Source organism: Aegilops tauschii, chromosome 7 (genome assembly GCF_002575655.3).
Source record: "Aegilops tauschii subsp. strangulata cultivar AL8/78 chromosome 7, Aet v6.0, whole genome shotgun sequence".
Classification (NCBI taxonomy): Eukaryota; Viridiplantae; Streptophyta; class Magnoliopsida; order Poales; family Poaceae; genus Aegilops; species Aegilops tauschii.
Window position 1 is genome coordinate 177,661,883 of NC_053041.3, and position 12,510 is coordinate 177,674,392.

Consider the following 12,510-nt stretch of genomic DNA (forward strand, 5'->3'; position numbering starts at 1 on the left):
CAGACTCGATTCACTGAACAAGGGAATGACCATCAAGATCACTGCCAACTTTTGGAAATAAGAGATTCCACAAACGAGGAGAAAGAAGTGTATGAAACAATCGTCGACAACACGCCAGTTATCAAGCAAAATGATAGGTAATGAATTCGTTGTTCGTGTTACAGTAAAGTTTTGGTCCCTTCGTTTACTAATGCAATATATTCTGCCTGAAGCTATCATATTCAAGTGTTTCGGCTCGATTCTTCTACTATTGAAATTGAATACTAATCATTTCCTCTTATGTTAAAAAAGAAAATCTTACGATTTAAAATTCATTTGTTTTTTTACAGCAAGAGGATATTCTCCGTCGATCGACGTTGGGCCGATCATCGAACTTTAGGTTTGTCAATGAAGGTATATGGATATATCAACTCATTCGTGGTCGATGCTTACTCAGCGTTGCTGATGAAAGAACAATTCTACGCAATGCCAGCATTTGTGCACAAGCATATAATGTACATGGACGCTTCTGTAAGTTCTTGCTTCTCATAAATAATAATAACAAACCACATTTACTACTACTACCACACTGAGTGACACAGCTTGAATTTTCTGCAGGATAAATTTAAAGTTCTAGGAGCAAGAACAGAACTACTCAAGGAACACATTGTGGAAAAACTATTGGGTACAGGCTGCCCAACAAATGTAACATTGTGAATTCACCCTACTCACTCTATCTGCCCAGTGTTCGTCTTTGATTCTAAAAGTTTTTCTTGTTATAATGATATTATTCCATGTTAATTGTTTTAGGTCTTAATACCTGTGAGAAAGGATCCACATTTTATCTACCTCATCATCGTGAATCTTGCAATGCGTCGCTTCGAAATTCTGTGTCCTTATATCAGTTGCGACGGTATAAAGGAACACTCGGACATTGTCATCGAAAACTTCAAGAGAGCTTACCATTCTGCTTACAACAACTATCCTCACACCATGGCCTCCTTTCATGTCAAACCTGTGCAGAGTGTATGTAACTCAGACAGATAGTAAGTTTCTTTTAACTGTAGCTCTACCTCATTTAAACCATGCATCTTTTTGTTCCACTACACATCCCATACCTACTGTTCACCTTCTAATCACAGACATTAATGCTCTCAATTTTCAGGGATGACAGTGCTATTTACACCATGCATTTGATGCCGCTCATTAATTTGAATAATAATTCATTTTTTATCAATAATGTAAGTTCACTCTCATTGACAACACATCAACATACGTTCATCCAAGCCAGCTGAACATTAAGTTTTACAATAAATTTTATTAATTTGCACGGTTATGTGTTTGCAGATCCATGTGAAACCGATGAGAGAACAACTAACTTACAAAACGATAGCATCCAACCACAACACATGCCATGTATTTGAGGCACTGAGCATCGTCCTCGACAAGCACAATATCCGGCGCGAAAGAAGAAGAGTTGGAAGAAGATGACTACTGCTTAAATGTGCCTTAATTTAGCTGGAGCCATACGAACATTGTTTCAGCCAGCCATATCGACTCATATGTAATCACAGCAATGTTTCACCTATTTTTGTGTCCGTCGAAGATATCTGCTATGGATCCCGTTAAACACAGTTGTGCGTTCAAATGGTCAAGTCTTAAATTCCTGAACAGCAAACATTTACAAATAAGAATCATATTTTCTCCAAAAGTTCTAAACATGATATTCAACACATCACTTCCTTGCACTCGAACACCACTCACTTCAATAAGACATAATAAAAGAAACAATTGAAACACAGAGGAAAAACACTATCAATTCGTAAGCATCTGACGAAGGAGCTAAATGACTCACCTCTAGTAATCCGGGTCACAAAGGCACTGTCGTACCTCTTATCCACGTAGAACGTGCCTCTCTTACCACGGACAACTAAGCTGACACACACAAGTGCGCCACCAGTTAACACAGGACCGTCCCCTCTCGACAGCTTAACACCGGTCCCTCTCCAAGCCAAATGAGTCATGGAAGCACGACCGTGGCTCAAGTTAATGAAAGAAGAACCATCCTCTGTGATAGACGGCTAAACTGAAAAAATTACCAAAACAGAAGAACGACCGGGACTTCAACTGTAAAAGGTCCGTGACCTCACAAGTTTCAACGACGAGTCTCTCTCAGCAAATAAGTGAAAGCAAACGTTTCGAAAGAAAGGCACGACCATGCCTTTGATAACATTGTAGACGTGCCTCTCCGAGCGAACGTGTAAGAGAAAGCATTTGCGAACAACAGACAGAACTCTGACTCAACATAACATAGCACATGCCTCCACTAACTAGACAGACGTGACTTCACTAGCAGACTAACTAGAAATATTATAGAACATACAACCATGACAGTGACTCATACTAACATAACGCAGTGCCTCTCCGAATTTAATACCCAAAGGAAGGATAACGCCTCTACCAAACATACGACAATGCATCCAATGCCTTCATGGCCATGCCTTTCAAAATCAAAGTACCACCACAATAATAGAAACACAGAAACGCAACCGTCGATAACACAATACTCCCACAACAAGTATCACACTGGATTACCGTGCCTAAAACAGACAACATATACTGAAACAGACAACATATATTGAAACAGACAGCAAAGTGAGAAAATCTGAAGAATCTTAAACACACTAAAGCTCTACATAAAAACATTTCAAACACACAACCACAACCATATATTCAATATAAAAACAACCGTGCCAAACACAGTACAAACACAAAGCAAAAGTAAAGCCCCTACCTGTCAGTGAAGAAGCTAGCAAACTAATAAGACCAGAGCGTGCCTTGCCTAAAACAAAAACAATGCCTCCCTGAACAGACGACTGTGCGCTGCCTAGAATCACGAAAGTGCACATCTGAGTGCTCTCCTTAATACATCTCATCTTATACCAACTCGTAGCAACAAATCATAGAGGAAATATTCTTGAAGGCACCCAATCAAGAAAAACATAATGGAACGAAAATAAACTTAAATTTCCAAACTAGTCAACTCCATCCGGTTCAAAATAAAACAACCACAATTACAAATTCATCAGTCTATGTAATATTACCCCATACAATAACTATCAAATAACCAATTCATCACACAATCCATCTTGGCAGCACTTCCACCTGGACGACTCCTCAGAAACGTCCTCGCCATCTAAGATCAGGAAGACAGCGACGATGCAGGATGTCCCTCATCGACAGAAACCGGCGGTATAGCTCATAGCTTACATACCCTTCCTAAAGGAAAATCAAATGAAAACATGAATATACAAAAAAAACAAGTACTGTTCTAGCAACAAAGGCAGAAACTAACGAAAATGAAATCTTCACTTACAGTAGCTCCATATTTCAGGTGATCAAAAGTAAGTGGCTTCCAATCCCAGTAGTGATGAAGAAGTTCTGGAAAAGCTGACTCCAGCTTCGAATAAGATTCGTCAATGATGGCTCCTGCTAAGTCCTCCATGGAGTCCCTTTCTTCGCCGCCTTTGATCATAAACTTCTCTTGGATGTCGATGTGGTACCCTTCTGGAATTCTGATGAAATCTTGAAAAAGAGCATCTCTAATATTCCTGACGCCCACACTAGAGAAAGTTATACCTCTATTCTCAAGGAAATCCTTCAGGGCAGGGCACTCCGTCCTGGCCCTGCAGAAGTGATAGAGCAAAACATGATTCCGCATAGACAGTTGCATGACAGCGACTTTTCTATGCCCGTAACAATCGTTTCGCGTGAACTCCATGCCGAGACCAACAAACTTGTGCTTCTCCTCGCGCAACCAATCCTCGTACAAGCCAATGATCTCCTCCACCTTGCCAGGCTCGTTGGTGTACCACACGTCGAGCTTCGTGTTACCATCGACAACTATAGGATGGTACTCGGTGGTGTTCAAAAAGTCGACCATGGCAACGAGCAGCAAGGTGCCAATGGAGATTCCTAAGACCCTGCGACAAGGTTGGGGAGTGGTGAGGAGGGTGGGAACTGACTGATGTTCTGTGGATACAATACGACGTGAAGACCTCACAAACACGGCCAGTATTTAACCTTGGCGAGGAACCTTTGAGTTGCAATGCGCATTAACGTGTGAACTAGGAACAGCAAATAGACGGTTGTGCTTTCGAAGCTCATAAAACCATGCACTTCGTAAAGTCACGGCTGTGCACAAATATTTGATGCCGTGGAGAAATCGAGGAGCCTCTAACTTTATTTTACGGTAACTGACACACTGAATAGTCACATCGAACAGCCGGCACATCGGTCATCAATTCCTCCTTTGAACAAAGACCACCAACGGAAGAATCCAATGAAGCAAACAAACAGCCAGCCGTACACCTTAGATCCGAAGGCCAAAACTCATCCGTGCCTCATCTAGCTAGATTCACAACATCTGTCCCTCGATAGTCAAGGCTGGTTTCAGGTGAGGCCCGGGTATGCAGGCACAAGACGCACATACGTGTCTATCAAGCACGGGTATGCAGGCACACGACACACATACATGTCTATTCCACAGGCACGGGTATCACCACAGGCACGTAGAGATACAGGCAGCAACTTGCCGGAAACACGTGAATGCAGGCAACAAAGGCACGGAAACGTAGCCTCTACAGGCACGTGCTTCGGCTTGGCAAGGCATGAATACAGCCTTGCAATTAACATTCTCGAGCCACGGCTAGACACCCTCTGCGTACAGACATGGAATTGCAGGTTCTCCGACGCACAAGCACGGTTTTTGAATTGGCATTCTCGAGGCACAGATACAAATCCTCTGCATAAAAATCCTCTGGATGCAAAAAAGAGAGGTGGCAGAGGCATCGGTAAGAACACTCTGTTCGAGAGGCACGGTTGCAAACTCTCAAGAGGGACAGCCATGTGACACCGCAGACACATAGACACGTGACGTGTATCACATGAGGATACATCAAATACAAGCAGCGAATCAACGGTAGAAGTGAAAGAGCCACAGTTTTAAAGTGTCTAGAGGCACGGGCGTGTAGAAGCACAGGCACGACGAGTCACAGCCACCGCATCCCCTCACGGACAGGCATCTGGCACCACAGGCACATAGAGTCATAGCCAGCATGTCTCCTGAGACAAGCGAATGCAGGTACAGGACGCACGGAACTGCAGCGTATACAGGCACGGAATTGCGACTTTTGTCGCACAGGTACGGCTTTCGAATTGGCGTTCTCGAGGCACGAGTACAACCCACCTGGACGCACAAAAGAGTGGTGGCAGAGGCACGGTTGTGTAGTTTGAAGAGAAACTGTCGTGTGACACCGCCACATAGAGACATCGCGTGTGTCATGTGAGGTACATGAATAGCGGAAAAGAAGCCACGGAAGTGAAGCCTCCACAGACACGGATGCGGGCTTCTAGAGGCACGGTCCCGAAGAACACAAAGACAGGAAACTGAAAATGTTGCCTCGTATGTTACCAAACGTGCCTCTCTTGTGCGAATGTGTAAAACACAACAATACAAACACAAACAAACATCGGTGAATATAAGCCAAACAAAAAACATGCTTCTCCCAAACAATACATATGCGTCCCCTCATGGACAGGCGTCTGGCACCAAAGGCACGTAGAGTCACAGCCAGCATGACGCCTGAGACACGCAAATGCACGTACAGGAGACACCGAATTAAAGCGTATACAGGCACGGAATTGCGGCTTCTCAAGAGAGTGGTGGCAAAGGCACGGTTGTGTAGTGTCAAGAGGAACTGCCGTGTGAAACCAGCACGTTACAGACATGGCGTGTGTCACGGATGTACATGCATAGACGGAAAGAAGCCACGGAAGTGAAGCCTGAACATACACGGATGCCCGGATTCTCGAGGCACGGTCCTAAAGCACACAAAGACACGAAACTAAAATGTTGCCTCGTACTTTAGCAGACGTGCCTCTCTTGTGCGAACATGTAAAAGACAACAATACAAACACAAACAAACAGCACTGAATAAAAGCGAAACACAAAACGCGCTTCTCCCAAACAATACATATGCGCCACTTCAACAGGTTCTCTAAATATACATGAACTCGCGCAAACGTCAACAATGAACTTGTAACATGAAAAAACATAAGAAATTATATTCACATAACATGAGACGGTACTCCATAGGATTGAACTAAAAGTACTCATTAATTATACAAAAAAAGAAATGAAAGTCTTCCAGGAGTCCATTCTGCTCAGACCACCGGGACCATTCTACTCAATTGGAGTTCTGCTCAAAAGCATCAACGGCGTCCGGGGTCGGGAGGACAACGAGGATGCATCATGTCCTTCATAGAAAGAACTCGGCAGTACAGCTCGTAGCTGACATGCCCATCCTAAAATAAAAAGCGGATGAGAATGAAGATATACGTAAAGGGGAAAAGTACTCTTGTTGCAATAAAACAAAAATATAAAGACGAAACTTTCACTTACAATTGCCGCATATTTTAGGTGTTCAAGGGAAAGCGGCTTCCATTCCCAGTAGTCATGCAGACCTTGTGGAAAAGACGACTTGATACTCAAGTAAGATTTGTTTATGACGGCTCCTGCCAAATCTGCCATTGAATCCCTTAGATTGCCTCCTTTGATCATGAGCTCCTCTTGAAGGTCGATGTGACACTCTCTTGGGATTTTGAGGTAACTGTTTGCGAGAACATCCATATCGTTCCTGACGTCGACACTAGCGAAAATTATACCTTTGTTCTAAAGGAAATCCTTCAGAGCAGCGCACTCCGTCCTGGCCTTGCACAAGTGATAAACAAGAACATGCTTGCGCATCTCAAGTTGCATAACGGCAAATTTTCTACTACGATCAAAATAATCCTCTCGTGTGTACTCCAGATCAAGACCAACAAACTTGTACCTGTCCTCACGCAGCCATTCCTCATAGAGAGTAAGAATCTCCTCCACCTTGTGGGGCTCATTGGTGTACAACACATCGAGCTTGGTATTACCATCAGCATCTATAAAGAGACGCTTAGTAGTGCCTGAAGTCGTCCATGGAACCGAGGCTGAGACGACAATGGAGTTTGACTGTGCTTCTCGTACGAGGCGAGGATGACGGGAGCTACCTGCACTTCTCTGGAGGGAATAAGACGCGATAACCTCCAGGAATAGACCACTACTTAACCTTTGGGGAGAGACGACTCAGTTACCATGCGCCCATTTAATTGCTAAGGAAACGGTGAATGGACGATTGTGCTTCTGCAGCTCGTGAAACCATGCACTTCAAAAGTCACAACTACCACGCTGTAATCGAGGAGCCTCTAGGTTAAATCTAGCACGGTATCTGGCACAGTAAATACTAACAATAAATAGCCATCCCATCGGTCACCAGCACATCTTTTGACCGAGAGAACAATGCGAAGAGGCAAACGAGATGACCCAGTCGTACAAATACTACACTGGGAGTGAACAAAAATAGAAGCACGGTTCGCCAGAACAAAAGCCACACGCGTGCATCCACTTTGGTTAAAGACAAACCTCACTAACATCAACGCACCATGTTTGCGTACCATCAGAAACATTGACAAAACAAAAGCACGTCCATGCTTCTGACATGCATATAACCGTGGGCTATCATACATATTCCCGCCTGAAGCCAGCGTACATAAAAACAGTGACTCCCCTGGGTCAACGACTGCCTGAAAAAAATTGCAATACCAAAGTCACGAACCGTGACTCGATTTCAGATGCAAACGTGCCTCTCATTAGCAACCATCATGCCTCCCCTCAATTTGCATCCCCCGGCATATTGACCATGCCTCTCCTGTTACAACAACCGTGCATCTAATAACATCATCACCGGTCCTCTCCTAAAGAAACACCCAACCATATCTGATTAAACATGTGATTAAAAAAACACAGAAGCACGAGCATGCTTTTCAGCATGTATAACCGTGCCTCACAGAAAGTATGTGAGGCAGGATAGGCACGTAAAAGACTCTGCTCGGAGGCAGCACAGCTGGACAACTATAATGGGAGGCAGCTGGACGAGTCAAACATCTCATGTCCCCATAACACCTCGGGATGCACGCACACCAACTACAACCAGCATTCATTCCATTTCACAGAATAAAAATAAAACAAGAAGCACTCATTACTACTCTTGCTCTCTCCCGTCTCCTTTATATTCTAATAAGCTCCGACTCCCTCAGCCACAACACAACTCATTTGCCTTCTCCGTCGCCTGCTTCTAGGGTTCGTGCTTCTTCTCCGTCTCCTGCTTCTAGGGTTCGTGCTTCTAACCCGCACACAATCGATTAATTTCTAAGTCATACTTCTTTCGTAGATTGCTGGTCGTGGGTGCTTGCCCTAAGCTTCCGATCACAACCCATCTGCCTTATCCGTCCGCCTACTTCTAGGGTTCGTGCTTCTTCCCCGCACACAGTCTCATTTCAAACAAGTTATTGTAGAGTTTTTATTGGGTCTCTTGATTAACTTCCAGGTCGTGCTTCTCTCGTAGATTTTGCTAGCCGTGTGCGCTTGCCCTAAGCTTCCCCTACCCAAATCTCCGTTTGTCAAGCCTCGTTCTTCTTCTGTCCTAGGTAAAAATCATATGCGTAAGCAGCATGTCATGCTCCGATCCGTATTTACGTTTTATGTTTAGGTTTTTCATTTGATAGTTATTGAAGCATCAGATCCGGTACAACGAGTTCATTCTCTAAAGGAATATAAAAACCATTTGAAAATCTAAACAAGTGTTATAAACTCTGTCATACTGCTTTTCTCGAAGGATAGATGAGAAGATTTATGGTAAATTTGTAGTTGGTGCCTACCTTCAATATGGCTAACATATTTGAAGCTAGTCGTTGACTACCTTCCACGTTGAAGCTTGTTTTTAAATTGTTACGATATTCTTGTTTTCTTAACATAGTTTTTCTGAATTATTTAGGTATGATTTTCCCTACCTGCCGCCAACCAGGCGGCCCTTGCGAACTATACCCTGAAGTTCTCCAGGAGTTTGAGGTTATTCTTGATGAAAATTGCTAGAGCCGCATGGTTAGTAAGCATCACTAACAAATTAGTTGCTTACAACACAGTAAAAATCGTCACTGTCACTCATACCCCCTTGCACCTGCACTAGGTTCCCCTGCTGTCACTTCTTCAAAACTGCCTTGTGTTTTCATTTTCCATTAGTTTGCTTGCCTATGCCCTGATTAATATAGTCCATTAGTTTTGCCTGCCTATGCCTTGATTACTATAATGCATCTTCAGTTCTAATTAAAATTAGTCAACATATGCCAAAAATCTGTGTCCATTAAGTTATAATACAATTATGTTGTTATCTGTAATTGTTATCAAAAATTCATATCCAATTTAAGAAAACTTTTAACATTAATAGTACGCGAGTTCAAATTTATACTTACAGGTTGTTATTTGCACTATTTTTTCTAGTATGTACCTTGTAATGTTAGAGCTTTTCTCGCTGAATACATTGAAGAGAAGAAGAAATAAGCAAGAAAATTGCGTAAACAGCAGGTAGAGCCAGCCCTTCTTACACATGAAGGGAGGTCTTACGATGCTTTGTTTAATCATAGGGCAAACTACACAAAGTTCTGCGGTTGTGAGTGGAACATCTTTGCGGCTGATTATGAACTTCGTGCTGGAGACCGAATAGAATTTGAACTACCAGACGAGGGTCTCAATCTCAAAATACAAACATATCGAGATAACAAAAGGCTGCTTCCATTACCCCACGTTGGTTGGTATTTAATATTACAAACATTACAAACTTATCTTCTTTCGTTATATTTTTATATTACAAACTTATCTTCTTTCGCTGTAATTTTATATGCATGAATCGAACTGAATAATATTAACCCTGTGTTGGATATAACTTTATCTAACTTTAAAAGCTTTTTCTTTTTCTAGCTCTCGGCGATCTTTCTTCTGACGATTTCGACCATGTTCACTGCTGTGTCTACTCTAAGGATATTGAGCTTACCTACGACCAGACACGATTCTTTCTACAACGCCTTTTCGGAGATACTTTCATCCGTTGCCGTCCATTTGTCCATGTCTTGACTCACACTAAGACCAAAGACTACGTCATGGTTGGTTACAACTGTCCTTGTTAAAATACCAAACGTATTTTGCTCATATGTAATATAAACAATACTGACGTAATATTGCTTATATGTAAAATTATAAAGAACCTATTTATTCAAACCTAAAACAACAAAACTTCCGTTGTTCTCTTAATATGTTGTTTTACCTGTTTACACACAAACCAGAACATGCCAGGAACTATATTACTTCCAATATGGAATTTCTTAATGTTTGTGCACTCACCATATTCAGATATTCTTTTATTTATTGTCCAAGTGACAAATCAACGGTTTTAATTTCTATTTAATTTCGATTTTCTTCTAGAAAATTCCGAGGAGTGTTGTCTCAACACTGAAGAGATGGGTGGACATGCCAACCAATGGCAGGGTAACCCTTGAAGCTCCTGATGAACCTACACATGTCATCACTCCTTCATCGTACTACACCTCCAAAAACGACGGCAGGATGGTAATAGAAAACTCTTCTTTCAGAGACTTCATATCAGCTGCATCCTTCGTTGAAAAGAACGTTGTTCTAATCACTTTCAAATAGCGCCATGACCGTTCTGTGTCCATCATCATTCAGCGCATTATGTAGATTCCGTCGGAACCAGCACCTAAAATGGAAGCAAACAGTGTATCTCCTAGAATGTTCAACGCTCGTTTCATGATGATGCCTCCAGGAGCAAAACACTGATTACTATAAGTTTGCTAGTTAGGATGGTAGAGTAATTTAATTATTATGGACCATGTGCTTTCTTGAACTATCGGAATGATATTTTGCAACTTATGTAGCTCTTACGGACACTCAACTTGCTGTTTCAACCATCGGAATGATCCTTTGAAACAAATGCTGTTTGAACTATCAAAATGATTCATTCGAAAAAATGTAGTTCTTATCCTTTGAAAAGTTCACAATTCAAAAAACCAAAAAACAAAAAGATTCATTTTCAAAAATCAAATGAAACAAGAATCAATTTGTGATTCAAAACCTCTACCAATACCATGTTATCAAACTTATTCAAACCATCTAGTGAAACATATCTCAATTAAAAACCAAACAGGACTCCGTTTTCAAGTACAAACTATATTTACTTCAACTTTTCCTAAACACACACTTGTGCACCGAATAATATAAAAACCGTGCCTCCCTAACCAAGGAAGATTATTAATTGAAAAAAACATTTTCACAACAAGGGCACGACCATGCATCTGCTGAGTGTTCTACCGTTTACACGACTACTTTCACAGCCAAAGATGGATCACGCAGGCAGCACGCAACGAATAAAAAAATGCAATGAACAAGACAAGTGAAAAACTTAAAAAAACAAATAAAACAAACCCCTGTTTCCGAAATTCTACGCCTGGAACCGCCGCGTGACTAGCAACTGCGCTTTGGCGGTTTCCTTTTTTGCACGACAAAATAACCCTTTCACTTTTCCGACTCCATTTCATCCTCTTCCTCGAAAGTTTCTCGCCGGCCGCAGTTCACCACCGCACACCTCCAGCCATGGACGACGGGAAACTAACAACACTCACCGAACACATCACTACCCACGGTACAACCATGCTCGAGGTGGTGTACACCAACGATCCAAGGACCGTGGAGCGGATCATCAAAAAGTACGAAGAATGGCTAAAGGAGGAGAAGAACAAGTTCGTCGGCCTCGACCTCGAGTACACACGTAAGAGCAGTTACATACGACAAGGAATCGCCGTCGTCCAACTTGCCATGCGCTAGCATGTCCTTCTATACCACTACTGCAGATCCGAGCGCTCCCAGGCGTTAGTTGACTTCCTGCAACGGAAAGCGGTAACTTTCACTAGCGTCGACACCAGGAACGACAAGACCATGCTTGCCCGTGCATGCATCAAAATTCCAGACGAGCACCACGTCGACATCCAGAGGCTATTCTGCATCAAGGGTGGTGGAGAAAGGGACTCCATGGCTGACCTTGCAGCGGCCATCATCGACCCCTCATGCAAGAACATGAAGAAATCATTCCCAAAGGAGAAGCACCAGTTCTAGGAGTGGAAGCCACTTTCACCGATACACCTTGAGTACGCGACAAAGGACGGGTATGTTAGCTACGAGTTGTACCGTAGAATCCTAATCATCAAGAACGGGCTACGTCACCTGCACCAACAACCAATGAAAGAAAGACTCCGCCCACATAAGAGCAATGACGAGGGATCTTCCAGCGGCTGGAAGCGCCAGAAGGGAAACAGTGGTTGGTAAATTGCGAGAAAATGGATGTCTACATTAAACTAGTAGGAACTACTATTATCATAATTTAGATTGTATGAACCTATGTTGTAAATATGTTTGTTGTTGCTCAAAGATGCTGTGTGTATTGTATTACTATTTTACGTTTGAACTTTGAACACAGTGGTGTGCTCATGTACAAATGCATACTACGTTTTGCATGTCTAAATGCAATTAGTAAGTTA

General features: G+C 42.5%; 1 protein-coding gene across 1 annotated transcript; it reads right to left on the reverse strand.

Annotated features, from left to right (window-relative positions):
• Positions 1-3,156: 3,156 nt before the first annotated feature.
• Positions 3,157-3,922, reverse strand: LOC141027001 (uncharacterized). The gene is made up of 3 exons (XM_073503910.1): positions 3,777-3,922; positions 3,356-3,665; positions 3,157-3,258 (listed from the first exon to the last, which is right to left on the reverse strand). The coding sequence occupies exons 1-3, from the start codon at positions 3,920-3,922 to the stop codon at positions 3,157-3,159; spliced, it is 558 nt and encodes a 185-aa protein (XP_073360011.1).
• Positions 3,923-12,510: the final 8,588 nt, after the last annotated feature.

Excerpts from the sequence above, each read along its gene's own strand:
- LOC141027001 (XM_073503910.1), bottom strand. The coding sequence starts at position 3,922 with ATGGTCGACTTTTTGAACACCACCGAGTACCATCCTATAGTTGTCGAT. Across the intron at positions 3,666-3,776 it reads TTGCGCGAGGAGAAGCACAA|GGCCAGGACGGAGTGCCCTG; the intron begins GTTTGTTGGTCT and ends TCACTTCTGCAG. Across the intron at positions 3,259-3,355 it reads ACCTGAAATATGGAGCTACT|GAAGGGTATGTAAGCTATGA; the intron begins GTAAGTGAAGAT and ends ATTTTCCTTTAG.